The 26,844-nt window shown below is 39.6% G+C and overlaps 2 protein-coding genes across 5 annotated transcripts in view; both read right to left on the reverse strand.

Annotated features, from left to right (window-relative positions):
• The window catches only part of cers2b (ceramide synthase 2b), a 28,607-nt gene extending 25,859 nt beyond the window's left edge, over window positions 1–2,748 (reverse strand). Inside the window, exons 1-2 of the mRNA XM_088084475.1 lie at window positions 2,602–2,748; window positions 2,332–2,407 (exon numbers count right to left, since the gene is read on the reverse strand). The gene's annotated coding sequence lies outside the window, so the exon portion shown is untranslated. The remainder of the gene's footprint in view (window positions 1–2,331; window positions 2,408–2,601) is intronic.
• A 640-nt stretch (window positions 2,749–3,388) lies between these two features.
• LOC121945414 (CUGBP Elav-like family member 3) overlaps window positions 3,389–26,844 on the reverse strand; it is a 35,083-nt gene continuing 11,627 nt past the window's right edge. For 2 of the 4 annotated variants that reach the window (XM_088084476.1, XM_088084477.1), the window contains exons 5-15: window positions 13,508–13,558; window positions 12,970–13,105; window positions 12,782–12,861; window positions 12,301–12,456; window positions 11,745–11,889; window positions 11,211–11,360; window positions 10,657–10,722; window positions 9,663–9,767; window positions 9,356–9,499; window positions 8,197–8,360; window positions 3,389–4,461 (exon numbers count right to left, since the gene is read on the reverse strand). In XM_088084476.1, the coding sequence (XP_087940602.1) occupies window positions 8,233–8,360; window positions 9,356–9,499; window positions 9,663–9,767; window positions 10,657–10,722; window positions 11,211–11,360; window positions 11,745–11,889; window positions 12,301–12,456; window positions 12,782–12,861; window positions 12,970–13,105; window positions 13,508–13,558 (1,161 nt within the window). In that variant the 3' untranslated portion in view covers window positions 3,389–4,461; window positions 8,197–8,232. Of the gene's footprint in view, window positions 4,462–7,765; window positions 7,865–8,196; window positions 8,361–9,355; window positions 9,500–9,662; window positions 9,768–10,656; window positions 10,723–11,210; window positions 11,361–11,744; window positions 11,890–12,300; window positions 12,457–12,781; window positions 12,862–12,969; window positions 13,106–13,507; window positions 13,559–26,844 lie in introns of all 4 variants that reach the window. The other 2 variants (XR_015777947.1, XM_042489573.2) reach the window with 2 other exon arrangements.

Consider the following 26,844-nt stretch of genomic DNA (forward strand, 5'->3'; position numbering starts at 1 on the left):
ATACAATTACATCTGAACATGAGCAAGTCAATAGACTCAGGCCCTTGGACTTACTTTACCCATTATCAGCAACTATAACCCCTCATTTATTTATTCTTAAGTTTTTAACCATGCAATACTCTGCTGTTTCAGCTGCAAAACTGTACAATATGCAATACTGACTTGAGGTCCTGTATATTTTGTGCAATATTTAAACTGTACACTACTCTTATTTAATCCTTTGAAACTGGCCAATTTCTTTCAAGAACATAAGAAGGAAATGAGCAATTACACTAGAAATGACCCCAAAAGATTACAGAAAAATAGTAAAAGTTACAAGAAAATTTAATGAAAATTAGCAAAAAACAAAAACAAAGACGTAAAATGACCAGAAAAAAACATGCTAAATCAATATATAAATATATTGTCTTAACATAAATTTAAATATAAAATTCAAATAAATAAATGTGTAGTTCTCTTTACAATTTTCCAATTTCTTTGTGATTTTATTTATTTATTTTTTTCCCCAGATCATCATTAATGCTCATTTTACTATACTCATACTCATTGTCTTTTTCCCCCCATGTTTTGGAAATAAATCAAACAAAATTCCTCAGGCTTCTAAGTTTAAATGCTTGTGAAAGATGTCTGAAGACTGCAAAAAAATCCAAAACTGATGTCGATCCATGCTTCAGGGTTAATATGTAATTCTTACTCATTCAACTCTAACATTCATATATCGCACACGTGTAGCATATGTTGCACATATTTATACATATTTCGATACACATCTCTTTTTTTTAGATTTCTTATTCTTTCTCTATTTTCTCATAATTTCTCTATGTCTATATAGTCTAAGAGCAACTTGTGATCTCTTTCAATTTTATGTTTTAATTCTTTCATTTTCTTAAAGCAGAGCATCTCAAAAAGTCTGTAAACCACTGGGTTGAAATACTGTGTTATGTGGGCACCAAGCTCAGTGGTAATATTATTAGCGCTATTCATAATACGCCTTTCTCTTCTAATTGAACTGAGATCAGCTCATCAAGGGAAAAAAAACCTCATAAAATCCTCTTCCCAGAGGAGGGAGGAGAGTTAACCGAAACCACGCTCACAGAGATAAAACAAAATACAGCATTTAATTCTACTGATAAATAGACAACTCCCATAAACGAATAGAGGCGATAACAAGCCTCGCACATCAGCTTATTGAGGGCGAAAAACGCCTTCTCTTGTTCTCTGGTGAAATGCTCTCAACTTACACCCTCTTCTGGTCACAAGATGGATGTGCGGTCTCCTTTCTGTGGCATTTTTTGTTGGATCATTCAAATCAAGATTTTTTTTTATTTTTTGCAAAAAAATCAGAGGTGTAATATAACATATTAAACACGCAATATTACATTGGACCCCACCACCACAAGCCACTCGAATCCTGCTCAAATACTGTAACTGTAACCAGAATCCAATCGACCCACTCAAAGCTTTGAATAACTACCTTTACAACATTGTGCTTTTTACTCCACTGCAATTATCTGACCCTGTACGTAAAGACCCTCAGGACATCTGACCAAAGCATGATGAAGCAGCATTTTGTTATCATGCAGCACAAACCTGGAAAAACCTCCCAGATTATGTTAGACAACATCACCATTTTTTAGTCAAAGCTAAAAACATTCCTATTTTACACCACCTGTAATGGCAGCAAATTCATTTTCAAACTTGACTAAATCATTTTGAATAATCTTCTTATCCTTACACCTCTTCTCTGCACTTTTGCTATTTTTAATGCTGATTTTTAAAAATTGTAAACCACTTAATAACCAACCATACTTTTTACATCTTCTCTCTTTGCTTTTATTGTAAATGTCTCTCCTTTACTGTACTGTATTGCCCTGTAAAGCAAATTGCTGTTGTATGAAACAGCAAATAAAGCTACCTTTCTTTAATATTTAAAAAAATATATAATAGTTATATAAAAAGTATATATAATTGACTCCACTTTGACAAATTACAGCACTGATATACTCTTACATGTAGACAGATTCATATAGTATTCTATGATAACCGAAGGAGCTCGTTATGATCATAGAAATATTTCTACGGTAAAGATACTTTGAGAAGAGCAACTTAGAATAAGTAATTTTATCTTATGGTACTTAATGTCCATTTTGCTGATTATACTTAGAACTTTTATTGAAGTAACATTTTGAATCCAGAACTTTGTCACATCACATGTCAGCTGATAATAACTCAAATTCTGTTTATGATGTTACTAGCAATGGTGGAAGAAATACTCACTTCACTTAAGTAAAAGTTGAAATATACTCCATTACAGGACAGAGTGGTGCTCACCTCCTGCAGGTGGGGGAGCTGCTGGTTCACTGCTGGAGGGTGTTTTTGGGAGACAGGGCTGCGTCTGTACTTTGGCCTGATACCAGGCAGGGACAGAGACAACTGATTTAGTGTGAGCAGCTTGAAAGTTAGCGTGTATTGATTAAGTGACGGCTAAAACGGGAGCGAAATGTAAACACTCAGAATTTCCTGTTATATTAACAAATGTTGGGAGAGAAGGCTAAACGTGTGGATTAAACAGGTTGATTTCCAACACTCCCGGTAACCCACCTTTCTTTGTGAAGAATTGGGTGACATATTGACACCGTTTCCTTTGTGTCGCCCGTTTTTTGTCGTTTTGGGTAGCCAGAATTTGCTGTGGGAGCTGATACATTAGTAACAACTTCAACGACGCCCCTTAGTCGATCCTGCTAGCAAGTACCAAAGCTAATAATCGATTCCGCCTTTGCGCCAGGTGTTTGTGCAGGACCGAACCATTTTATGAAAACACAGGGTGGAGGGGGAATACAGAGGCTGGTCTTGATGTTTACATTTTTTTGTCACAAACAAGAAAAGTAAGAGAAACGGTTAGTGTTAGTTAACAAATGTAGACTAAAATTTTCTTTCAGTATGATAGCTAATAATTGTCTATTAAAAAATTGTCATTTTTAAGGACCCCTGTCAGTCACTGGCTCTTAGAATCGTCCTAAATTCGACAACGTTGTGTAGCGTAGGACCTAATCTTTCCTTCCTTTCCCTGGAGCTGCAACTATTAGTTGATTAATCGATTAGTCAAACAGAAAACAGAAGTTAGTTGCTAATTAATTAAACAATCGTTCGTTTATTAATTATTCGTTTCAATCAAAGATACTATTTGAAAATGTCATTTTTGGACCGGGGAAATTGTGATGAGCATTTTTTAAAACATTTTATAGACTTACAATTTATCAATTAATCATGAAAATAATTGGCAGATAATTCGGTAATGTAAAACAGTCATTAGTTGAAGCCCCATCAACACACACACACACACACACACACACAAAGAAACACACACTTAATAAATCACATTAGGACATTTAGTATGATACTTTTTATTTTAACTTAAAAAGAGAGTGGATCAAAAACAGGATTCAATAAATTAGAAATAAATATAATTGCTGTAATAATTAATACATACATTTTAATTACTCGATTGCAAGAGTCTGACAGAAACAGGCTCTCAAAAGGTTTTTCTCTAGAAAATTCTAAAATCAAAATATTGCAACCCACTCAAACCCCTTCTCCCGATAAACAAAATAATTGATAAATTAGTAAATAAATAAAAAATAGCTCAAATATTAAAACCTCCCGAATAAAAGTGCAATCCCCCCCTCCCCGAGTTTCACCTAAAATCTAAGTAGAAATTTAAAATAGGTTAGTGATTTCCCATTTTACAATTTGGAATGTAATATCCCTTTATGAGGATCATGATGTTACTAGTGGTAATAATAATAATAATAATAATAATAATGATAATAATAATAATGTTGCTGTGTCCTGTTCAGTGTTTATCTAAAGTAGTATTCTTTTTGCATTTTTTCTTGTTTTTTTAAATGCTGCTCTTTGTAAACTAAATTATTTACAGGTCATTAGGATTTTCTCCAAAGTCTCTCTAACCTACTTATTTAGTTGTCTTTTTTGTATTTTCTCGCCTTTTTTTATTATGAAACATCGGCCCCTCTATATTTGTCATGAAATAGACATGGTATAGACACGTTAAAGTCTATTTAAGTGATATATCAGCATTTTTCATCAGTACCTTCCATACATGCTCGGTCTGAGTTGTCTTAACTGAACTAAACACCCTGTTGGCAACACGTAGACCATGGTCGAACCAAGCTCTAGGCCGTATGGATAAGATTACTGACTCGTGTGAACCGTGTGTGTTTTGTCTTCTGGCATGTGTGTATGTGCACTTTATGTACATTTGTATATCAGCCTTGTACCTTTCGAGGCTCAGAGCGCATCATGTGAGAGTGTGTGTGTGTGTCTGTGTGTGTGTGTGTGTGTGTGTGTGTGGCTGCACTCCCCGGACGCTCAAAGGTAGCAGACAGTCTGAAAGCACTATGAACCCTGGGATTCCACCTCCGCTGGACTCTGAAAGGTCACCTGTGAGAAGGGACGGAGAGTCAGGGAGTAGAGGGAGTGATACAAGGAGGGAGGGACAGAGAAGGAGGGGAGGAGATGTTAGAGAGCAAAGTTATAAATACACCGGAGCTCAGCGTCTCTCTCTGATCTTTATATCTTGTCAAACATGCTCCTCCCCGTCAAACACAACTCTCGTAGGCACGACTGCTTTCATACGTCTGGCAGCAAACTGCACCTTAGGATGCTCCTAGCTCGTCTTTGTTTCAGTTTCATCTTGGTGACTTAAAACAAGAAGGCATCATTCACAGTAGTAAAGCTCTCGTCTCTCAACAGCAATAAAATCATGGTGCTTTAACACATACACACACAGTGTCTGGATCATGCAACTCAATACAGTGAGAAACCGTTATGCGTGTCCTTGTGTGATTGGAGGTGTGTGTCTGGAGGTATGCATGTGTAAAAGCTCCACATGTGTTTATGTGTGTGACCTTATGAGCATGTGCCTTGGATCATGGCAAGCAAACACTACTACCGACATGCATCACTCTCTGGCATTTGCAGTATAGAAATTCTGGGTGATGAGTTTAATCTGACTGATGTGGGTGCACAGTGTTATCAGATAGGTCCATTTAGATATGAGGACCTTTTTACTATCCACAAGGATTTGTTATGTAAAAGTTTGTCTAGAAATAGAGACTGAATCCTTTATTTATAATGTGTGCCGCCATGTGATGCTGCGTCCACACACTGTTCTGACAGCAGCTACACATTTTCTCCTCTTTGGTAATGGTTGGGGATTGTGGAGGGATGAATATCCCTCAAACTAAATGTATCCGCTATTGTCTTTTTGTTGTTTTTCTCCCAGAATTCCTATATTTGAAGGCTGTTCTCCAATAAGCAAGAGGCACTTGTTATTCCACCATAACAACCACATACCCTTTACCTCAAAACACGAGCTAGAGGGATAGAAAGAGGAGGTTGGGATAAAGAGAATCGAAGAGAGAATTTGACAAAAGGGGGAACGAGTAAGAGAAGGAGGAGGGGAGTAGTGAAGGGGAGAGGAAGGAAACACCACAGAAGCAGTGATAGGAGATGTAAAAGAGACCAAGAAAGAGAAACAAAGGAGCAAAAAACTAAAGAGCCACATCAAAACAGTGTAATAAATCAGAATCCAGGATTATAAAACTCAGCCTATCAGAGTACAGCTCAACAAAATGCATGCTCGCCCAAAATAGTGTGCTTTTGCCCTTTTTTTCTAACCTGTATGGCCCAGTTTGTAGCCATATTTGAAACTTCTATGCATAATAATTTCATGGCCTTTTCTCCAACATGACCTGCCATTGTTGTGTGTTGCATAAAATCATACTAGCTACTTTTTTTTCCCATCAACATAAATTCTTATTTGGCAGTAGTGCCGTTCTACATTTCTCCACCAGTCCGCTATGGAAACCATTGGAAAACCTCTCTTATACAGACACCAGTACAACAGGGATTATGCACTGCTGCATTACACACTAACAGTGTAACACAGACACATATGTACACATAGATGCCCACGCTTAGTCTGGTGAGACCATCCTGACGACGTGAGCTCGACATTCTGTTTCGCTCTGCGAATCAGTCTGGACTTGCTTTCAAGAAATTTTAATCCAATCTGGGCCAATCCAGAAACCGCACCATAGTTGACAACATAAGCAGGCAATCAGGAGCTGTGCTGTAGTTGATGAAATGAAATGTAGGCTTTCAGAACAATAATGGCAGCTTCTGCAGCAACAAGTACTAACTTTAACGTTAGTAGAGTAAACACAGCGATAAGTGAAGTTATTGCAGAAATAACAGTCGATAAGAATCAATAACAACAACTAAACAAGAATAAGAGTATGCAGTTGCAGAGTTTCTTAGAGGAAAAGACATTATCTGCGTTTATTTCGACTGGATTTGGCAAAAGCTTGATTAATCAACTGGCTTTGTTGGTGATGACGGAGATGTTTCCTAGTGCAAATTAAATGTTCAGTGTTGTTTTGCCACTGATTGCTCTAATGGAGGACCAGATACGAGAGGCTGCAAAGCTGGGGATCACGGCCATGAAGATCGGTGTTCAGTATGCTTCGGACAGACAACAAGGATGCTGCCAGCTGGTATTCGCAGTCTAGAGACAGCTGGTTGCTGCATTCGAAATAGTAAACTATGCTAGCAACCCCAATGTATTTCAAAAACCTCATGAGGATTGCTGTCGATGAGGTACATGTCACATACAAATGGGAAACATTCATAAACTGTATTTTCTGTCTTTCAAGGCGAGTACTCCTACCCAGTGAAAGTGTTTGCAGCAGCAGTGAGTCCAGATCAGGCAGCAACCTCTGAGGCTGAAAAATGAAGCCAATGGGGAATTGCAAAAAAAAAACAAAAAAAACTTCAGTTCATCGAATGGCCGCTTGAGGCTGGCTCCAAAAGTGAGTCAATCCCCACAGACCCCCGTATTAAAAACACCCAACTATACAGCAGAAATAAAGATGTTTACAGTCTGGTGCAAAAATCTGTTTGGTCTCCCTAGCTTATTTTTCCCCCTTCATACCAACTGTACGGGGATGAATTTTTATATAACTCACCTATTTACATCTTAAGGCCCAAAGTTATGCATAACTTAGGGCGGGGCTGCTTGAGTGACAGGCTGACTGCAAGATGTTTGGTACAGTCTGTGAGTCAGATCCACCCCTCGGTACTCCACAGTGCCAGCCTCTCGTCCAAATATTGTCACTTCTGGTTCCAAAAATCCGAGATGGCAATGGCCGAAATGCCAAGTGCAAAAACCAGTGGGTGACATCATGTCATGTTAGTCTATGGTCCAGACGGTCCAGACTGATACAGAGAGCAAAACAGGATGTTGAGCTCACGTCATCAGGATGGTCTCACCAGGCCAGCCCACGCTCACTACTTTACCCAAACAATTTGTTCAAATAATAATGACACCAAACAGAACACTACAGAAACTGATCAAAAACAAAGCTGCGAAAAAATAACGAGCGTTGCTGCAGAATTTATCAGATTACTACACAATGATGAAGTGTATCAAATATCCAATTAAATCAATTGATTCTGAGTACAGTCTCCTGACTATTGACAGTTATTGATCAGTATGTGCACAGGTCAATACAAAATAAATTCACAATGCACCAAACACAGTCTGTGGTCACTACAGCAACAGGACATGCAGGTCAACGCATGGCTGGTTGCTCGAGGTGACAGAACAAAAATTGCCAAGGGCAACCAACACAGGCAATCAATCGCCACAGCAACCCAAACACAGGCCAACCAATCAACTTACAACAATGCGAGAGGAAGGGGGGGTCGGGGCTTTATCGGTCACTAGGCAACCATTGCCATAGCGATGGGGTCCTCGTGAATTATGATTGGACGGGAGGATCTTGGGTGAGGTAAGTTGCCGTTTCAGGAAAAGATCAAAACAGCAGGAAAGAAAATAAATAAGATTGTGAAAGAAAATAAAAAGGAAAACAATATTTTAGTATTTTCACTTTTCCTGAGTTAAGTTGTTTTCATAAAACCCAATGTATAATTCACTGGCATGTCATATTTCTCTGTTTTTATTCTGTACCATCAATTAGCATTGCTGTGACAAAGCTAAAACTACCTGCTCCACGTTTTTTTCCTCTCTAACCTAATTTCATCGTCCTGCTCCCAAACATATACCTCACTTCCCTTCATGTCGCACTCATCACCTCCTCACCACTACCTCACCTCTCTTTATTTCGTCTTCCTCGTCTCAGTTGTCACTCAGTATGGGCGGTTGGCATCTTTGGGCCTTTTGAGCTGAACTTTCAGTCTTTTCATGCCGATCTGGAAGCCGTTCATGGCCTGGATGGCAGCCTGAGCACTGGCTGGGTTGTCAAAACTCACAAATCCTAGAAGAGAGAGACAATGAAGAGTTGTTATTTTAACTGAACCTCTCTTCCTCACTGTGCCCAGTGGTGGTATCTGACTGAATACATTTACTCAAGTACTCTACTCAAAGCTGCAGTAAGTAACTTTTATCAAACATTTTTTTGGTAATATTTGTTGAAACTGTCATTACATTCACATAGTAGTACATGAGACAAATAATCTGTAAAAAATTTAAATTTTGTCATGTCAATTTCAATCGTGCCTCCTCATTGTACTTCTGATGTCATTTGCAAGAATCCTCTGTCCATGAGTGAAAAGAAAGAGAACCGAGGAGTCTCTAACACAGCTGTCAATCATGTCAATCACTGCTTGTGAACTACAGTCAAACTATCAAACTAGGTAGTGCTAAACAAGCGAGTCACAATTCTGTTATTGCATTGCCTATTTCCCCCTGCAGTCCGCTGGAGTTCCCAATTTGAGAAATGCTGCTGTGGTTTAAACCACCCATCGGTATTTAAATGAGTTGAAATGATCACAACTTTCTGCAGCTGAAAAATGCAACACACACATTAATCCAAAAACATATGCTATTGTAAAGCACTGAACATTTTACTGCACAGTGAAAATTTAACTCAAAGTACATAATACTTACACTTAAGTAAGGTCTTGGATGCAGGACTTTTACTTTAAATAAAGTATTTTCACAGTGTGGTGTTAGTACTTTTAATAATAATGTTTATTGTCCACAAATGTGGAAATTTGCCTTTGGCTTCACAGGTTGGTTACCGACTTTTAGCGGAGTATTTTTTGACAGTCTGATATTAGTACTTATGCAAAGGATCTGGATACTTCTTCTAACACGCTCTGTGACTTTGTTTCAACTTAAGCAGCATACAAAATTTAAAATGACAAAATATCTGTTGCTCCACAAAGGCATCCCATCTTTTTCACTTGTCCTTTCCTCTCTCTGCTCTCCCCTCTCCCTCCCTCTTCATCCCCCATCTGTGCGTCTCACCGAAGCATTTGCTCTGGTTGGTGGCACGGTCGACAAACACCTTAGCTGAGATGACATTGCCAAAGGGCAGGAACATCTGCAGCATCTCAGAGTCACTGAACTCCTGAGGCAGGTGGTAGATGAAGATGTTACAGCCCTCTGGACCTGAAACACCGACACACCCACACACACACACACACATACACACACACACATTAGGCAGAGTGTGATAAACGATCGCAGACTGTGAAAACCTCGTGATAAACAACTTTAAATGAGCTCGTTGGAGAGAGGGGTGTGGCCCCAGACAGACAGGAAGTCGCATCACCTTCTCTCTGCTGCTGTTGCTGGGGCTGCTGGTGTTGCTGGGCAACCAGTGTTGGCTGCTGGGGGAACGGCTGCCCGACCAATCCGTAGGCGGCAGGGTACGCTGCTATTGGGAGAGACAGTAACAAAAGTGTGATTGGATAAAAACAACAGGTGGCAACATGGCAGCGTCCAATAGAATCATGTCGTTTGAGCAGAGGCATCTCCTGCTGAAGGTGAAAACTATTAAATCTAACACTTGAACGGAGAAAGACAACAACAATGACATTGTTGGTCTGATATGCAAACATTACTGTCCCCATTTACTCCATAAGCATGCGTCATGTGTACAGATGGTGCAAAGGTATCATTAGCTGTATTGCATTTTTAGCAGACATTAATGCGTGTCTTGTGTCACAATGAAATCAGATAAATCATGACAAAATGAATTCAACCAACTGCCCTTGAAACACTTACACCCTTGAGACGAAGGCAGTCAAACTGAAAGAAGACACCTGACCTTCCTTGTTCCCTATTTACATGTACTCTGATTTAACCTACTGCATGAGCTGCCGGCTGAACTGCACGATTTATTTCTGATTACACAATTTAATGTGGACTAGATATGTAATGACTTTGACATTTTATGGCCAAATGTGTCTTGTTATTGAACCTTAAGTTTTTTTTTAAGCAATATGCGAGCATTTACGCTCAAACGTCCAAATTTTATTTTGTTGTAATGAAGCAACATAAATGCTTAGGACACAGAGAAACATAAATGCTGGAGTAAAATACTTTTACACACCCACACAATAGTAAAAAGTAAAATACTTTTACTCCAGTACATAGCGATGAAAAGGAGTAAAAGTATACCTTTTATTTAGGAAATGTAGAGGAATAAAAGTGAAAGTTGGCAAAAATGTAAAAACCCAAGTAAAATACAAATGTTACCAAAAAATAGTTTTGTAACTAAGCATCATCATTTTGTCACATCACACTACTGCGCATAAACTTACCTGTGTAGTGTTGCATGCCGGCATATGCCTGCTGTATGGGGTCCAGGGCCGCTGCTGGACTCTGAGCTGAAGGGCCAGAAAACAGAAAAACTGTGAGCATGGAAAAAAAAAATACAAGAGATGTGGCAACAAATCCTGGATTTCCCCTAATTTGAAGGCAGGATTTTCCTAAGAGAAATGTCTACACTCTTACAGAAGTAATCCCTCTCAATCATGACTTATGACCCACGAAAAATGTGCAGAGACTCTGCCCTCTGCCTTTTTCTTCTTATTTTTCTCTTATTTTCTGTGTTGAGGATGTTTATGTGTATCCCTCACAGCGTTCAGGTGAGGACAGGGTTTTATCAAGAGATGGCGACCAGGTGCTAGACCAGATCAAAGAGACACATAAATATAGTGAGGTAAAATGCCAAGTGAGGGTGAATCTGAGGTTAGCTATTACTTTCAGAATTGCTGGCAAGTGTGTTTTGAAATAGTAACTGACAATGCTGCATATTATACCTTTAATAATTTCTCTGCAATTGCAATAAGTGTATGTTTATTTATTTAAATACCTTGATATGGGTGAACTCCATTGGTGTATAGTGCTTCTGTTGCTTGCTGTCCATTGGTTGGAGCTGGCAGACTGCTGTAACCATTCACTCCTAGTGGCGGAGGGAGGGCTGGCACAGGCGTTGCTGCGATAGTTGGTGGAGTGTTTGTACCTATGGAAACAGATCACAATCCAGATAATGAGTCTCTGTTATTGCACAAAATTTCTAATATGAACACATCTGTTTGCACATCTTCAAAATCTTTAGTTATTATTGCAATTATGTCCCTATACCTATACAAAATACTGCAAAAGACATTAATAACTAAGCACTTTAAACTTCAGTTTTTATTTTGATCAAGCAAAGCATCTAAGGGAAAAGACTGCTAACCAATACTAAAAACACTTTCAGGTTGCTATAATATACAAAAAACAACAGCATCTCTATTCCACACAACACAACTACTGTGCATATACAAGTCCTAGTGTTTTTGAGTATGCATGGCATGTGCGAGTGTAAGTGTGTGTATGTGTGTGTGTGTGTGTCTGAGCCTACCCGAGGACGGCGTGATGGGTGTAATGGGTGTGGCAATGATTCCGTTGGCATTGAGCGCCGCCATCTGCTGCATCTGTACGGCGGCAACTGTTGCCACAGGAGACAAGTACGCTGACTGGGCAACCAGGGCCTGCTGTTGGACAAGCTGTAGACAGGGAAGGAAACGGAGAGAGAGAGAGAGGAAGGGGATATAGAAAAAGAAGGAGGAGGAAGGGAGGGAAGACAAAGAGACAGTTAAATGGATATGGGAAAACGAGAGAGAGAAAGACAAAGAGAGGGAAAAACGGAGAGGAAGGGAGAGGGAATGATGGAGGAACAGATGAATAGAGATCTAATTACAAGGCCATTATGTCCTGAGTCAGTGGGTTAATGGTTGTGTGTTGCGGGAAAGCTAATGCCAGATGACGTATGTTCTGTTGTCTGGGTAATAACATTAGCCCCAATTAGACCACTGATAGCCTCTTCAAACTTATTACATCCTTTCATAAGCACAGCACTCCCCTTACAAAACTTAGTGCGTATATGTGAGTGTTTGTGCATTGGTGTAGCTGCTTGCCTGTGCATTGACTGCCTGTGTGTAGGCGTTGTAGGCGGGGAAGTTGAGGGTCATGGGGCTGAAGATGCCGAGCTGGGAGGCCACCTGCTGCATCCTCCGCAGCCCCCGTTCCTTCTCTGTGTCGGCAAACTTCACCACCAGACTGGACGACGCTCCCTGCGCAGAGAGAGATGGAGACAGAGTGAGTTTCAAACTGCAATTACAAGTACAGTTACATGTTGTCTTCTTTTGTTAATGGCACCGGGCTCCGTGTTTATGAATTAATTCATTTTCTAGATCCACTTAAACCTTTTACAATTCACATGGGCCTATCCCAGCATGTTGATGATGCCCGGGGCAGCACAAAAGAAGACAGATGATTACATTGCTTACATTATTACCTACAGAAAATTTAAACTGTCCCATGTGACTCATACACATGTCTTTGAGAGACCATTATGTAATGTGTGCTTGTCTTGTGTGCGATTTCATGCACGCTTACAGGCATTGTGCGACTTCCATGCAAGCTGTTGATGGCAGCCTGGGCTTCAGCGTGTCCTTGGAATTTTACAAAAGCACACCCTGTAAAAAAAACAGTGTCAGATACAACAAACAGACTGTACTAAATGTCTACACAATCATATAAGGGAGCTTGTGTGTGTTTGAGCATATGTACTGTATGTGTTTTACCTTTGCTGGTGCCATCGGGTCCTCTCAACACAGTACACTCGTCTATGCTGCCAAAGGGCTCGAACAGTCTTCTGACGTCCTCATCGCTCTGTTGCTTCCCCAGCATGCCCACAAACAACTTCCTATCCTCTGAGAGACCAATAATGTGGAGAAGAAAGCGAATAAGAAATCAACTTTATTTCAGAGGTTTGACCGGTTTATTAAACTGGTCACACCTCTGTCGATCAGACTGTACAAGTTGTGTTAACAAAAATGGGAGCTACCATTGTTGTCCACCAGGGAGCAGTATTGACTACAGTGATGGGTAATAAGAGGAGGGGAGTGGAGAGAGCGGGATCATAATTTGTGTCTGTGTGCACATGTATGTGTATTTAGCACTCCGTTGACAACTTTCTACATCTCCATCTGATCCAATTTGACACCTACCCTTCTCTCTGCCATACTGAAACGTGTGTTTGTGTGTGTATGTGTGTGTGTGTGTGTGTGTGTGTGTGTGTGTGTGTGTGTGTGTGTGTGACTGTGATAAGGTGCATGTCTCACCTCCTCTGCCCTCGCTGTCAGCTGGTTTCACCTGGATTGGCCGATTCATCTGCGGAACAAGAAGGAACATGAACACAGATGGTCAACTTAACAAAGTCTCTCTCTCTGTTTGTCTTATCACAGGACAATCATTTAGGACTGACTCCTCTTATAGTAAACAGTCTCATGAAATTTGTTTCATGGTTATTTCATGATAAATTTTGGGTATTTATTTAGCAGGATGAAACACATGAATCTGCATTTCTGAGTATATGCCAGGGATTGGTCAGATGAGTATTTTGAAACCCTTTTTTTAGGTTTTAAAACCCAAAAGTAAAATGTAAAACTAATAGAAGATATTAATATCATTGTAAGAGTATAGTATAACCAACTAAAATAAATCAAAGTTTAGTTATTTCGACCAGCTGACCTGCATTTAATAGCTTATAGCTTTTAAACTGTAAAATAGTTATATTTAACATAGGACATCATTTTCTATGTTAACAAATATTGTGTCACAGAGACTTTTGAACAAACTGTTAAAATCTTTTTTACAGCGCTCATTGTGTGTGCGTGTGTGTGTGTGTGTGTGTGAGAGAGAGAGAGAGAGAGAGAGAGTGTGTGCGTGTGTGTTTGGGTTTGTCCATGTGTTTTGCAGTCACTGATAAATAAGGTTTAGCAGGTAACAGGTGCACTTGAACTTTGTCCTAGGCTGCTCTCTTTCTCTGTCAAAACACACACAACCTTACTATCTCTGATTTCCTGCTCACACACACAGAATGAAGGGGGGGATTGAGAAGTGACGAGATTAAGAATGCAGGCCAGCTGATCTGGATTACAGAAGAACTACAGATTAGTTGAGGGACAAGAGTAGATTGAGATAGAGAGAAGAGGGGGGAAGAGGAGGGGGAGCGGGCAGGAGAGAGATGAGATGAGATGACAAGTGTGTGAAGCGAACAGGCGCAGTCAGCTAAAAATAAAAGGATGGAGAGCGAGAGTCAGGCCTGGGGGACCCCGACTGACTTCGACCGACTGAAAGGGCAGGTGGAAGGCCAAGAGAAACCCAGGGAGTGAATGGAAATGCTGGAAAAAAGCAGCATTACACGAGGAGTGAGATGGAGAGACGGAGAGTGGGAGGATGAAAGCAAAGCTGCCCCTGCGAGGATGATTCAAAAAGAATAGAAAGAGAAGAAGAGGGGGAGGGAGGGAGGAGAGGGGCGTGATTCAGTCGTGACTTGTTCTGTCTAAAAAAAAAAAAAAAATGTCACGACTACAGAGATCCAATGCCTTAAGTGCGAATGCATGCACATGTTCTGAATGGCCCTTCCATGTATATGCTATCTACAGGCACATGGGTTTGACACACACACAGAAAAGCACAAACATACTACACACACACAATGCTTAGTCATAGCACTGAGGCAATGAGACAGTGTTAATGCCAGAGGGATGGGGTGGGGGAGGAGAATGGCTGCAGAATGATGGCAGTGAAGAGAGGGAAGAAATGCAAGGAAAAGGAAGAAAAAAGGATCCAGAGGAGGAGAGGAAGGTTTGAAGAGGGGAGTGACTTCGATACAAAACGAGCAGAAGAAAACAGCGTGCTTGTAGGGTAGATTGTCCTATTTTCAAATCCAAGCTTTGACATGTTGCAACTCAAACAACCATCGTACATTTTTTAATAAACATCCTTATCAGTCAGGCTCAGATTTGAAATTCCTCACTCAGCTGCAACAAAGTGTAAAATGTACTAATTGATGCCTTGTCTCACTGCCAGTCAAAAAGTGATTTGTAGCAATAGTGGTTGAATTGGATCAGAGTTCCTGCAGTCTAAGACAAGATAGATTCAAGACGTTTTTAAATGCCATTTAGAATTAAGTTTAAGACCAATTTTCTAATAATCAAAATTGAAAAAAGGACCATTTTATTTTGCCCAAATGTTCACTGTAACATAAATCTGACTGTTTTGTCCAGTGCAAAAGTTAGATTATCTATGATAACTGTTGAAAAAACAACCCTTTTTAAAGTGAAACACATGGAAGACAATTAACATATTGTAAGGTATTTGGTGTTTCAACAGAAATGGGAGATGTCTGGCATTTCTGGACGCTTTTCTCACTCTGCATTTGAGATTCCACTGCTTTGATTCCCACGATGATGAGTTACAGAAAAGGAATTTATGAAATTACTTAACAGAAAATAGATGTTACCTGATATTTTTAGGGCTGCACGACAATATCATGGAATGTAATGTACCAAACAACTTGTGGTTTGATTTTCATTGTCTGTTTCCACAAAGGGAATAAAGTGAATGAATGAATATCTGAACGTTATTGGTATGAGCAGATATAGGCTTTAAAATAAAATAACAGAATTGGCCAGCATGCTGATTACTGCTGATATCACAAACTGTTTTTTTTATTGAAAAAGTGTGCAAGTACAAAACATCAACACTAAGTTTAAGTATTTTTTCTTATTTTGCACAATGAATGAATATCACATTAATTAAAAAACATTTTATGTCTCTATCTGCTGGTTGGCCATTACAAAAAGAGTATGCACAATATGATGTTAGTTACACTACAGAAGAGACTTGATGATTATTAAAACTAGGTGGGGAAAAAAATAGATGTATCAATATCGTTATCAGCCACATTAGTTGTTATGTATTGGCAAATCAGATGACAAGACCATTTAAGGCCTTATTTTTAGATGAATTAGTTCAATGGCTTTGAAGACTTTTTAAGGACCCGCAGGAGTCCTGTAGATGTACTCTGCATCTCTGGCAAGGAAGAGAAAAATCAGAGGGAAGAACAGAGGATGAGAGAAGGGACAGAGAGGAAGAGGAGGAGGGGAAAGGGAGGGGATGAGGAGGAAGAATGGAGAGAGGTCCCAGTGGGGTGTTAAGGCAATGTAATGAAGCTGGTAATTGAGGAGAGGGCAGAGCAGAGAGAGACAGATCCATACATTTGATTAATCAGCTCTTAGCTGTCACCACAAAGGTATTGATTTAAGGTAAGGCCATCAAACACCGGCAGAGACACAAACCCCCACAGATGCAAACACATCTGCACGCACACTCGCATTAAACACACACATCAAGTCTGCAGAGAAAGGAAGGATGTACATTTTTAACCCAGCACATATATTGACTCCAGCTGGTGGCACAAACATAAACTTACAGAAGATACACACACCCTTTACAGTTTTCTCTGACCTTGGATTCAAACTGTCCATCCACCCATCTATCCACCCATCCATCCATCCATCCATCCATCCATCATATCCCAGTCTTGGTGCTATTTCTATCCATCCACGCCGCCATCCATCTCATACGATCAACTCATCGATCAGTCCCGTCTTGTTCATTGATTCGGTCTGTGTTGTAGAGCAGGCTGATTGTAGCAAGATTTGTGTCCACTAACCCTTTCTCTATCCTTCCATCCATCCATCACCTCCTCCATTATTTCCTTCATTAGCCCTATTCAAGCTCATCCCTGTGACTGTAAAACAGACGCACTTAATGATTCCCAACTACAGCTTATCAATCAAGACTTACCAATCTGTATATGTGTGTTTACTTGAACTGTGCTGACCTTTTGATGATTCAAACACATAATATAAAATTCATATGATGCATTAAGAACAATGAGAGGGAGAAAAAAAAGCAGAGAAACTGTAAACACAAGACAGCAGGTGAGAGGTGCACACTGCTGCTACAAAGACAACACAATGGCATCGGAAAATTGGCATGGCAACCAGCTGGTTGTCATGGCAATCATATGACGGCACACTGGGTAGGTAAACAAGGATGCTGGTTGCCAAGGGCGACTGCTGTGCTCTTCGGGTAAACAAAGAATTTGTGCTGCTGGAGAGTGCTTCATACTCATCCTCCTCGACATCTTTTCCCCCGACCCATTTTATCTCTCCTTGAGTTAACCCTTTGAAACCTGAAGGGACATCACTTTTCTTGTGCAACTTTCAGATGCCTTTCGTAAGTTTTTAAACCTTTGAACCTTGAGCAAATTGGTGCATTTTTTCAAAAACATGGAAAAAAGGCAATGAGCAAATTGGTAACAAATGTTGCACAAATTGCAAGTTATTAGCAGATTTAGAAAAATACATTTTTTAAAAGGCTAGAGAAAAATGTCTAGGGAAAAAAGGAATACAGCTACTGAAAAAATACAAATTTAAAGGGTGTTGAAGATTTTTTACAATGTCTAAGTCTTTATCCAAGTCTTGTGATTGCCTTATTTTTTTTGCTGTTGTTTTCTACCTTTTTTACAAAATACTTTTTTAAAATTAATTTAATGTAATTTTCTTGTTACCCTTTATTGTGTTAGCCTTGATTTTAGTTGTTGTTTTTTTCCTTATTTCTTTTCCCTTTTTTTGGCAGTTTTCTTTTCTCTTCTGTTTAACTCTTTCTGTCTTTTTTTCCTTTGATTGTTGCTCACTGCCTTCTTCCCTTGTCTCTGAAAGAAATCGAGCCACTTTGCTCATGTTTTTAAGGGTTATTGTAACAAGGGAGAAAGCACTGAGTAAAAATGTATGAGAACTAGCACATGAGATTTATAGGAATAATGTAGGGATGTAGGCAGTATGGAGAGGAACAGTGTGATTTAGCTCCGAGCTAGAGAAGGAGAGGGAAAAGGTGAGAGAACTGAATCTATATTGTAGTAGAGTAATTAAAATTCCCTTGAGCCTGAGAGAAAAATGCAAATAAAGTACAGTCTCTGCTAGTCCGTCACACTGTACTCCGCTCCTCTCTCTCTGCCTTTACTCCAACACACATGAGCGGCCGCACGCTCCTTTCAAGTAAAATTATCCTCTAATTACTCACGTTCCAATTAAGACTTAATTAACAGTAACCATCTGCAAACGTGCGCCTGTACACGGAGCTGGCTTCATACTGTAGCGAGGTTTGATCCGTCCTGCTGAATACTAAGAAGCCCCTTTCTGTATCCCAGAGAGAAGTGTATGTGAGCGGCAGCGCGGCGATGCATGAGGCCGAGATATGTGATATATGATCGTGTGTGACCACTTGCACCGAGTGGAGGCACGTCCACTGGCACACGCATGACCGAGCCCTGCATGCAAACACAGCTCCATTTGCATGCTGTGGTGCCAAAACAAATACACACACAGTACATGTACTCACATATGCGCACTCACACATACTGTATACACTTTTACCCACACCCGGCACACCCGCCCTTTTGCGCGCACACAGAAACAAACACATACTACACACATACAGTTAATCGTACTCCCTGCAGTAACGCAGAGAGGATTGTGCCAGGATTAGGGGATATTAAATCCTTGGATTATCCAATCAAATCGTATTCTACCCCCTCCCCCACCCACGCAAAATCAGTGGAACAAACCATCGCACCACATCATGAGGGTAGGGGGTAACGTGTGTATGTAAATGTGTGTGTGTGTACTATTTGGAACATGGATTAAACTAGAGTTGAATGAATTTTTTTTTATTTCGGCAATTCTCCACAAATGTTCCCGTAAACATCAAGATGAAAACTGATTACAGAGCATGGCATGACAACATTCTCGTGTTTGCGCGCGTGTGCGTGCGTGCGTGTGTGTGCGTGCGTGCGTGTGTGTGCGCGACACACAAACACATATGACACACAAACACTCTCTCTTCATATCTGTCCTCCTCACACACAAATGCACACACACCCTTCCCCCATCAATCTCCCTCTGGAACGCTCCATCCACACAATTTCAGATGTCCATTTTCCAGAGTGCACAAGAAAGGAAAACTATTTTTATCCCTTCTCCACGATCCAGCATTATTTCTCCCTCTTCCTCTTCCCCCATCCTCGATTCCCCTCTTCCCACTCTCAACTCCATAATCCCTCCATACCCTGCCTGATGACATGGGCATCTCTGCTTTTGTATCTTTTTTTCCATCCCTTCCATCCTGTCTCTCTCTCCCATTCTCTTTCATTCACTTCCTTCTCTGGTGTGACTCCCACTCATTTTTCTCATTTTTTTCTCCATCATTGCTGCAACATGCCTCGCAGGCCTACAAACTCATTACCATCAGCGTAGTGAAGCCTTATGTTGATTTGGCAAAAACATAATTGAGCTAAATAGCAAGACTGTTTACCGAGTATTTGTTTCTCTTGAAAATGTTGTTTTCTAAAAACTACTACGGATTTTCCTAATGACTATTTCCCTGATGTTTACACTGAAGTTTAGATTAGTCGACTGATCTAAACATGAGTAAGCACTCGGAAAACAGTCAAAATTGAACAAAATTAAATCTATATGGTTAAACAGAGTGAAAAAAAGATTGTGTATCTTATAAGAGCCATTTGAAAATGTTAATGATATTCTCCAATAAATCCAAATCATATTTAATGCTGCTGAACTGTGGCATTATAAACACTGCAAATTATACAGAACATCACTTATTAAAAAAAGGTAACACATAAACACAAACATTTTTTACAAACTGTACTCTTTAGAAAAATAAATCTTAAGGAATAGTGCCTGATTATTACAACAACAGCATTTTCATGCATAAACTCTAGTATTTGTGGTCCCAATCAGCAAGAGTTGTAACATTTAATTGACTTGTCGACTAGTTGCGCACATTTCTAAAAACTACATGAATGTTTGATACAATTCTGCCTTTATTTGAGCTTAAATGGGTACATGGGTAAACATACTTTTCATATCTGATCAGTGCATATTCATGTAGAAAAGATATTGTGTTAATAAGAAGAAATAAAGTGTTTCCAATCCAGTATAACTGGACTGGCTCTTTGCCTCAGACCGTATGGTTTTATGCTATACAGTGGCTGGGCAACATCCATAATATAAAATATATTTCTGATTGAATAACTTCATAATGATGACTGGTGTTTCAGAAGATATTGATATACATGCTTGACAAATAATAATATGTAGTATGAATATGATAATCATGAAAGTGGAGCTTATTTTTCATTTCTTTCAACTCGACTGTCATCATGATATGTAGTATCTTTCTGTCATCATTCCATAAACGACAGAAAGATACTACATATCATGATGACCACAAACCTAAACAACAGAATAGCATTATCAGTGTGTTATCTATATATCAGCTATCTTGCTTGTATCACCTGTGTGTTTCAGTGTGTTTGTATGTCATTAAAACTGTCAGGATTTAGTAGCATGCAACACCCTGACTCCCCGATGAAACTGAGTTTATAGCTCTCATTCACAGCTGGATGAAAACACATCGATGTGAGAAACGGAGCGAGTGAGCGGGAAGGTGGAGCGGCCCAGCAGCACCGCTCCACCCCGCCTCTCTCTCCCCTCTCTCTATCACACCACGTTAGGCTTTGCATCCCCCAGGTTACCTAGCAACCTGGCATCTCGCTCAGCTCCGTCGCCTGGCAACGGGGGCCTGCAACCATAATACAAGCTCCTGAGCGGCCCATCCCCCTGCTCTCATCCCTCCTTTCTCTGTCTCTCTCGTTCCATTCTTCACACCTGAGAAGTCTGCCCTCCTTCTCCTCCACTCAATACTTTATCTGGCTGTTAACCCTTCATCAGCCTCTCTACTGGAGCATGGATTACCAACATATTCTCCTCTCTCTGTGCCTTTCTTTCTGCCTTCATCACTCTCCATAGTAATGGCATCAAACCATGCATAAAGCAGAACTAACTACCCTGTTGATCCCTATAATATTATGCTGTTTTTGTCAAACCCCAATGAGAACATTCTGCATGCAGCAGTGGAGCACTCACTGAAATTTGATCCTTTGGATTTAGTCCAACATAATCCAGCAGCACTATAGCGGATAACTGTTAGACCTATGCACTTGGACCTTCTTTCTATTTTGGGGAGAGTAAGTCCTTTGGGAAATGAGCTGGTGAATTAAAAAGGCTGCTCAAAGCCATACAAATTCATGATTGCAAAAATCTCGTATTCACTGAGATTACATTCAACACAGAGCCAGTGACACATTTCTGGATGCTCAGATAGTTACAGCGTGAGGCAGGATCCCGTAAAATTTAGACAAGCCAAATATGCAAATGACCTGAATGTTTTTAGAAAGGCTTAATCGAAAGGGGAAAAAAAGCCTAAAACTGACTCTAAATATTTGTGTGCACACCACAGGAGTAAAATCAATTTATAGTGGTGAGATTTTTTTTTCTTAAACTATTTGCTTCTACTTCATTGGGAAACAGCCCACATGGCACATTTACAATTTCTAAAACTCGTTTTACAAATATGATTTGGCTGCTCAGCTGCAAGACAGTCTATAAATCACCTTAAACTATCCATCCAATGTTTAGCTTTCCTTGTACATTTTGTTAAATCCTCCTGCTGTTTATTTTTCTCTTCACGATTTTACAGCTTTCCTTGTTGTCATTGTATTTTCTATTGAGGTCAAAGATAAGTGCCATAAAATGAAGAAAAATGGGTTTTTTTTGTATATTCAGATGGAAGTCAAATACTCAACACATGAGCCTATTAGTCTATACACCTGAAGAAAACATATCTGGCTTTTGAATTTGGAAGTTATATTCAAACAAGACATGTTCCAATACCATTTTTTTCCTTTCCAATACCGACTCCCCAAAATGAACAGAACTGTAAATACTACTAACTCTGTATAGATGTGTCATTGTTAAACCCTTTATAAAACATGAATAAATGCATACAGAGACAACACAATAGAAATCAACAAATCGCTGACACTTTGCTAACAGCTAAGGTTATACTTTTGACTGGAAACATTTCTTCTTCGGCGATCTAAAACATGTTTTGGAGTGGCAAAAAAAAAGAATTGATTTCCGAGAAAACAGCTGTTCAATCAAGTTGTGAAACTCAGAGGTTTAAACAACTTGGTATCCAATCAGTGCATAGACTTGTGTGCTTGCGCATATCGGGGTATATCGGGCTGATCCAGCATTTTAGGCAGCGATGGAGGCGTTTCCAGCACAGGAATTGGCATTGGAAGAACTCTAATCCAAACTTGGAACTTATTCAACTGTGATCAACCTCACTAATAAATCTTAAAATGTAATAAACCATTCACAGAAAGCAAAGACGTATCCACATCATACATTCAATAACTAAAAATATGCTCCAATCTCCTCAAAAATTCAACATTCTTAAAAAACTATAAACCTAAATCCTTTCCATTTAATGTACATACGGCCATATTCACACAATTCAACAAAAGTTAATTTAAATTTTTTTTTACTACACTCATTAACAAACCAAGAACAACAGAGCTACACAAGTCCAGTGGTCTGATTCTCCTGTCCTCTGTTGTTAGACAGAGCCCAGTAAAGTGTGCTGATCTACAACAGTGTAATTTGCTCCATAAAGCTCCAGCTTTGCCCTGTGGTCAGTGTGAAAAGGCCATTTATTGAGACAGAAGGTTGAAGTGTGGTCAGAGAGGAGACCTCGGAGCGGAGGTCATACCCCAGGTGCAACGCAAGTCCCGTCATCTCCTTTGCTCGCCTAATTACATACACACGCATATACTATGTACACACACACACACACACACACACACACATATGGAGACACACACCAGAGGCCCCCTCTGACAGATGTCTCTGTTTAAACTGACAGAAGTGCGCCCTGACTCCCTCCCACTCCTCCACCACCCAGAAAAACTCCTTTCTTCCACGCACCACCCGCCGGCCCCTTCCTCCACGCTCATTATGGCAAACTTTTGTCTTGTTTCCTCCTTCTCTCTAACCCGACCTCCTCCGCTCCTCCCCTGTCTCACCCTACCCCCTCCCTGTCTATACACCCCTATTCATGCCGAATCTCTTCACGGACCTCCTCCACCACTCTTAACCCCCCTTTTCATTCAGATGAATTCACACACTCATTCAGCTCCATTGTATGGGCGCTGCTCCATACGTCCAGCTTAGTGCAGACATATAAATATTACATGTTGAGACAAGGTGTCTGGATTGCAGGCTGCAGGTTTTAGTCTCGTCATCCTTTTTATAACGTATATTGCAGAATATTATTTCTGTTTTACTTTAAATCCAGACTCAGGTTTCAGCACATGCATGTATTTTGGTCGCCCACATCCTCATTTCTACCTAGCAGTCAGATTTAGTTCGGTTTAGTTTTTTACACATTAATGCCGTAACACACCAAGCCAGCGTGGTTGGCCGTCCAACCACGCTGGGCTGATGGTGAGCGTCCATGGCTCTCATCGCTGCACTGTGTCTCACGCTGTTGGCCCTTTTTTTTCCACCAATTCAAACAAAACATACCACCACCATAACAAACTTGTTACTATATGAAATGGCTACTGAGCTCTTTCGCAGAAACGTTTTCTTTTGGTTTGTGTTGTTTTTCACTGCTGCACGGTAAATATGCTTTGTTCTTTCAACATTAGATTGTTTTGGTAATGTGCTAACTAGCGTCAAAACACTCTTCCGGTTTCCCTTTCTGAATAATGAATACATATGACCACCGTCTGCTGGTATGGAGGGGTATTTCCTTTCATACAGGCGCAAAACAAACGTGCTGGTTGGTGGTCAGTTTGGTGTGTCCATGTGCATCTTTTTGGCTAAGACACGGTCACATGAAGCGACACAGCAGGGGGCTTTGATGGCTGCTACTTCTCTGATGTCAGTTTGGTGTGTCTGGGCCCTCAGAATGATCATTTTCGTGTTGCTATTGTCAAAAGTTGTGGATGGTACCAAGTGTACCACTCTCTTCCGTCCTGTTTTTCATTACCCTTCAGTTGAGGTACCAAGCATCAATCTGATCTGATATTAAAAGGCGGAGCTAACAAAGGACTCAATGCACAAACCACAAAGCCACTACTTTTAAATGTCCAATTGTGATCAATTGACTCTTTACACAACAGCCCGTTCTTTTTTTTCTTTTGTTTTAAAAATGTCGGTGTGCTACCCTATTCCGAGGACATTCACTGAGGTGCAGACATCCCTCTGCATCATCAGTGAAGAGGAAATACTGTACAGCAAGAGTTGTATTGAGCAGTGACGTTGTTATTCCCATCTAGGAACATCTCACCTACATTTAAGAGTACTATCTGCTTTAGAAACGCAAAATAGATCTCGGGTTTTTAGGTGCATGTCTGTTTGAAGGGCACTACACCGAAAATGTTTTTGGTGGAAATGCGGTTAAATGTACCAAAAGCAGCACAATAAGATTAGTGATTGGGAACTGAAATGAAAGGGTGAATGTTACAGTAACTGATGTAAGAAGCGAGTGATGCTTGCTATATGATCTGGCACTGGACGTCGGTGACTCTGCTCAATGATCAAAGCTCTAGATCTGGGCATCTGTTAAAGCTCGCTGCATTTAAGTGATTTTTTGGCACACTCTACTCTCTGGCACTTGTTTTCCTCCTTGATAATCCCTTCAAAACCAAAATACATAAATGAAAGACATCCCCTTATGTGTGCTTACAATAATGAGTCAAGTTAAACTATTTGTATCTGTCAATGTGTAATATCTGTAATTTTTCTCCAGAAGTATCTTTTATTATTTTCAAATTACTTTCAACAACAAGATGAATCTAAAAAGAAGCAATGTTTTTAAGGACTAATTTCACTGAAGTTTAAACGGAAGTTTTAACTTCGACTAGTTAATTAGTCTAAAACTGGGAAAACACCGGCAAAATTGAGCACAGTTTAATCTGTGAGATTAAACATTGTCTGAAAATAAAATGTTTATCTTATCTGAGCTATTAGAAATTGTTAATCAGATTTTTCAATACCTAAATTGTATTTAAAACGCCACTGAAATGCGTGGCACCTTGCACCCTGTACACAATCGCATAAAATAACAGTAATTTCAATAATAAGTTTAACTGACAAGTATTTTTGGTGCGAACTAGCAAGAGCAGCAGTGCTTAACGGACTAGTCGACTAATCTCTGATATCCCTAATCAAAAGCACAGAGATTATTGTCTGACATTAAATTGAGGCCTTCCCTAACATTTCAGACATTTGAAAGATAATAACAAAATGTGAACAACAACAATAATCATAAATAACAGCAATTAAGTTGGACAAATTAAAATGAACAAGGAAAAATAATTAAATTCAGGCAACTGCTGAGGACCACTTACATTTACACCATGCCCATTACACCCACACCACACATTACTTGATTCAACATTCTCTATATACTGTATAAAAGGATCCAGAATGTTTTTAAAGGGTGATTTTTTTTTTTTGCTTTAATAATTTAAATAATAGTTTCCAGAGGTAGAGTTATGGATAACTGTTATATCCTATTAATGAACTTTGGTTTACTGGTCTTCTTCCAAGAGAGTGAGATAACTCTTTATGCAAGTAAACAAAGATCCAAGACATCAATATCTTTTTTAAGTGTATTATGTTTATGTGGGTGTACACCTAGAATAAAAAGCTCTGGATCAAATGTTAAATGTATGCCTGATATATTCTCCAGAGCTATTTTTAATCTCCCTCCTGAACTCTTTCACTTTATTTAATTCCCAAACACAAATTTAAAAGAAAGATCCCTTTCTCCTGTCCACACCTAAATACACAGGCCCAGGATAGCACTATTACGTGTTTCGTTTTTCTGGTGCCACAAACTGTATGTCCTCATCAGCCAATTACACTGCAACAATCTGAGCTGAGTATTAACAGTTTGTGTTTGTGCTTCAGCACATGCTGCTTCTTCGTCCTCTGAAGGAGATCTTCTTGTGATTCTTTTTTCTGGGCATTACATTTTTGTACAGAGGACTCAGAGGATCCCTCAACTAAAAGATTACATAATTTGGAGATAGATAACAGTAGGAGACACGTATTTTGAGATGATGCAAAGAAGTTTTCATTTTCACCTGTATATATTTGAAGAAATGCTTATGTGGCTTGACAACTAACTCTTCTAACCCATCGAATCTCCTATTTTCTATAAACTGTTTTCAGTCTACTTCAGATAATCCGTTTTTAATATGCCTGGTGGGAAAAAGAGGTTACTGCATATTAAAATAGATATTTTTAGCAGTCAAAATATTTTCTAACCTGATACACCACCATTAATATATTTCTAACTATAGGATATATTCTATTTATTTATTTAATTTTTCTGCTTTTGCTGAGTATAAATACTAAGGTAAAGGCAATGTGACTGAGCAATTTTCAATGTTCCTAGAAGGAGATAAATTATCTGAAAAATAGAAAATTGTTGTCCTTAGCTAGACTGCCCAATAACACAAAAATGGACTGAGGTACTTAAGACTTCCTCCATCATAAGATTTCTATACTTAACGTCAATTTTAAATATGAGGATTATGACACTGGACATGCTTTGATTATCTAAATTCATCACTTTAAGTGTGCAGCTTGCAATAAGCC

This window comes from Plectropomus leopardus, chromosome 11 (genome assembly GCF_026936395.1).
Source record: "Plectropomus leopardus strain MGB_pleo_1.0 chromosome 11, ASM2693639v1, whole genome shotgun sequence".
Taxonomy (NCBI): domain Eukaryota; kingdom Metazoa; phylum Chordata; class Actinopteri; order Perciformes; family Serranidae; genus Plectropomus; species Plectropomus leopardus.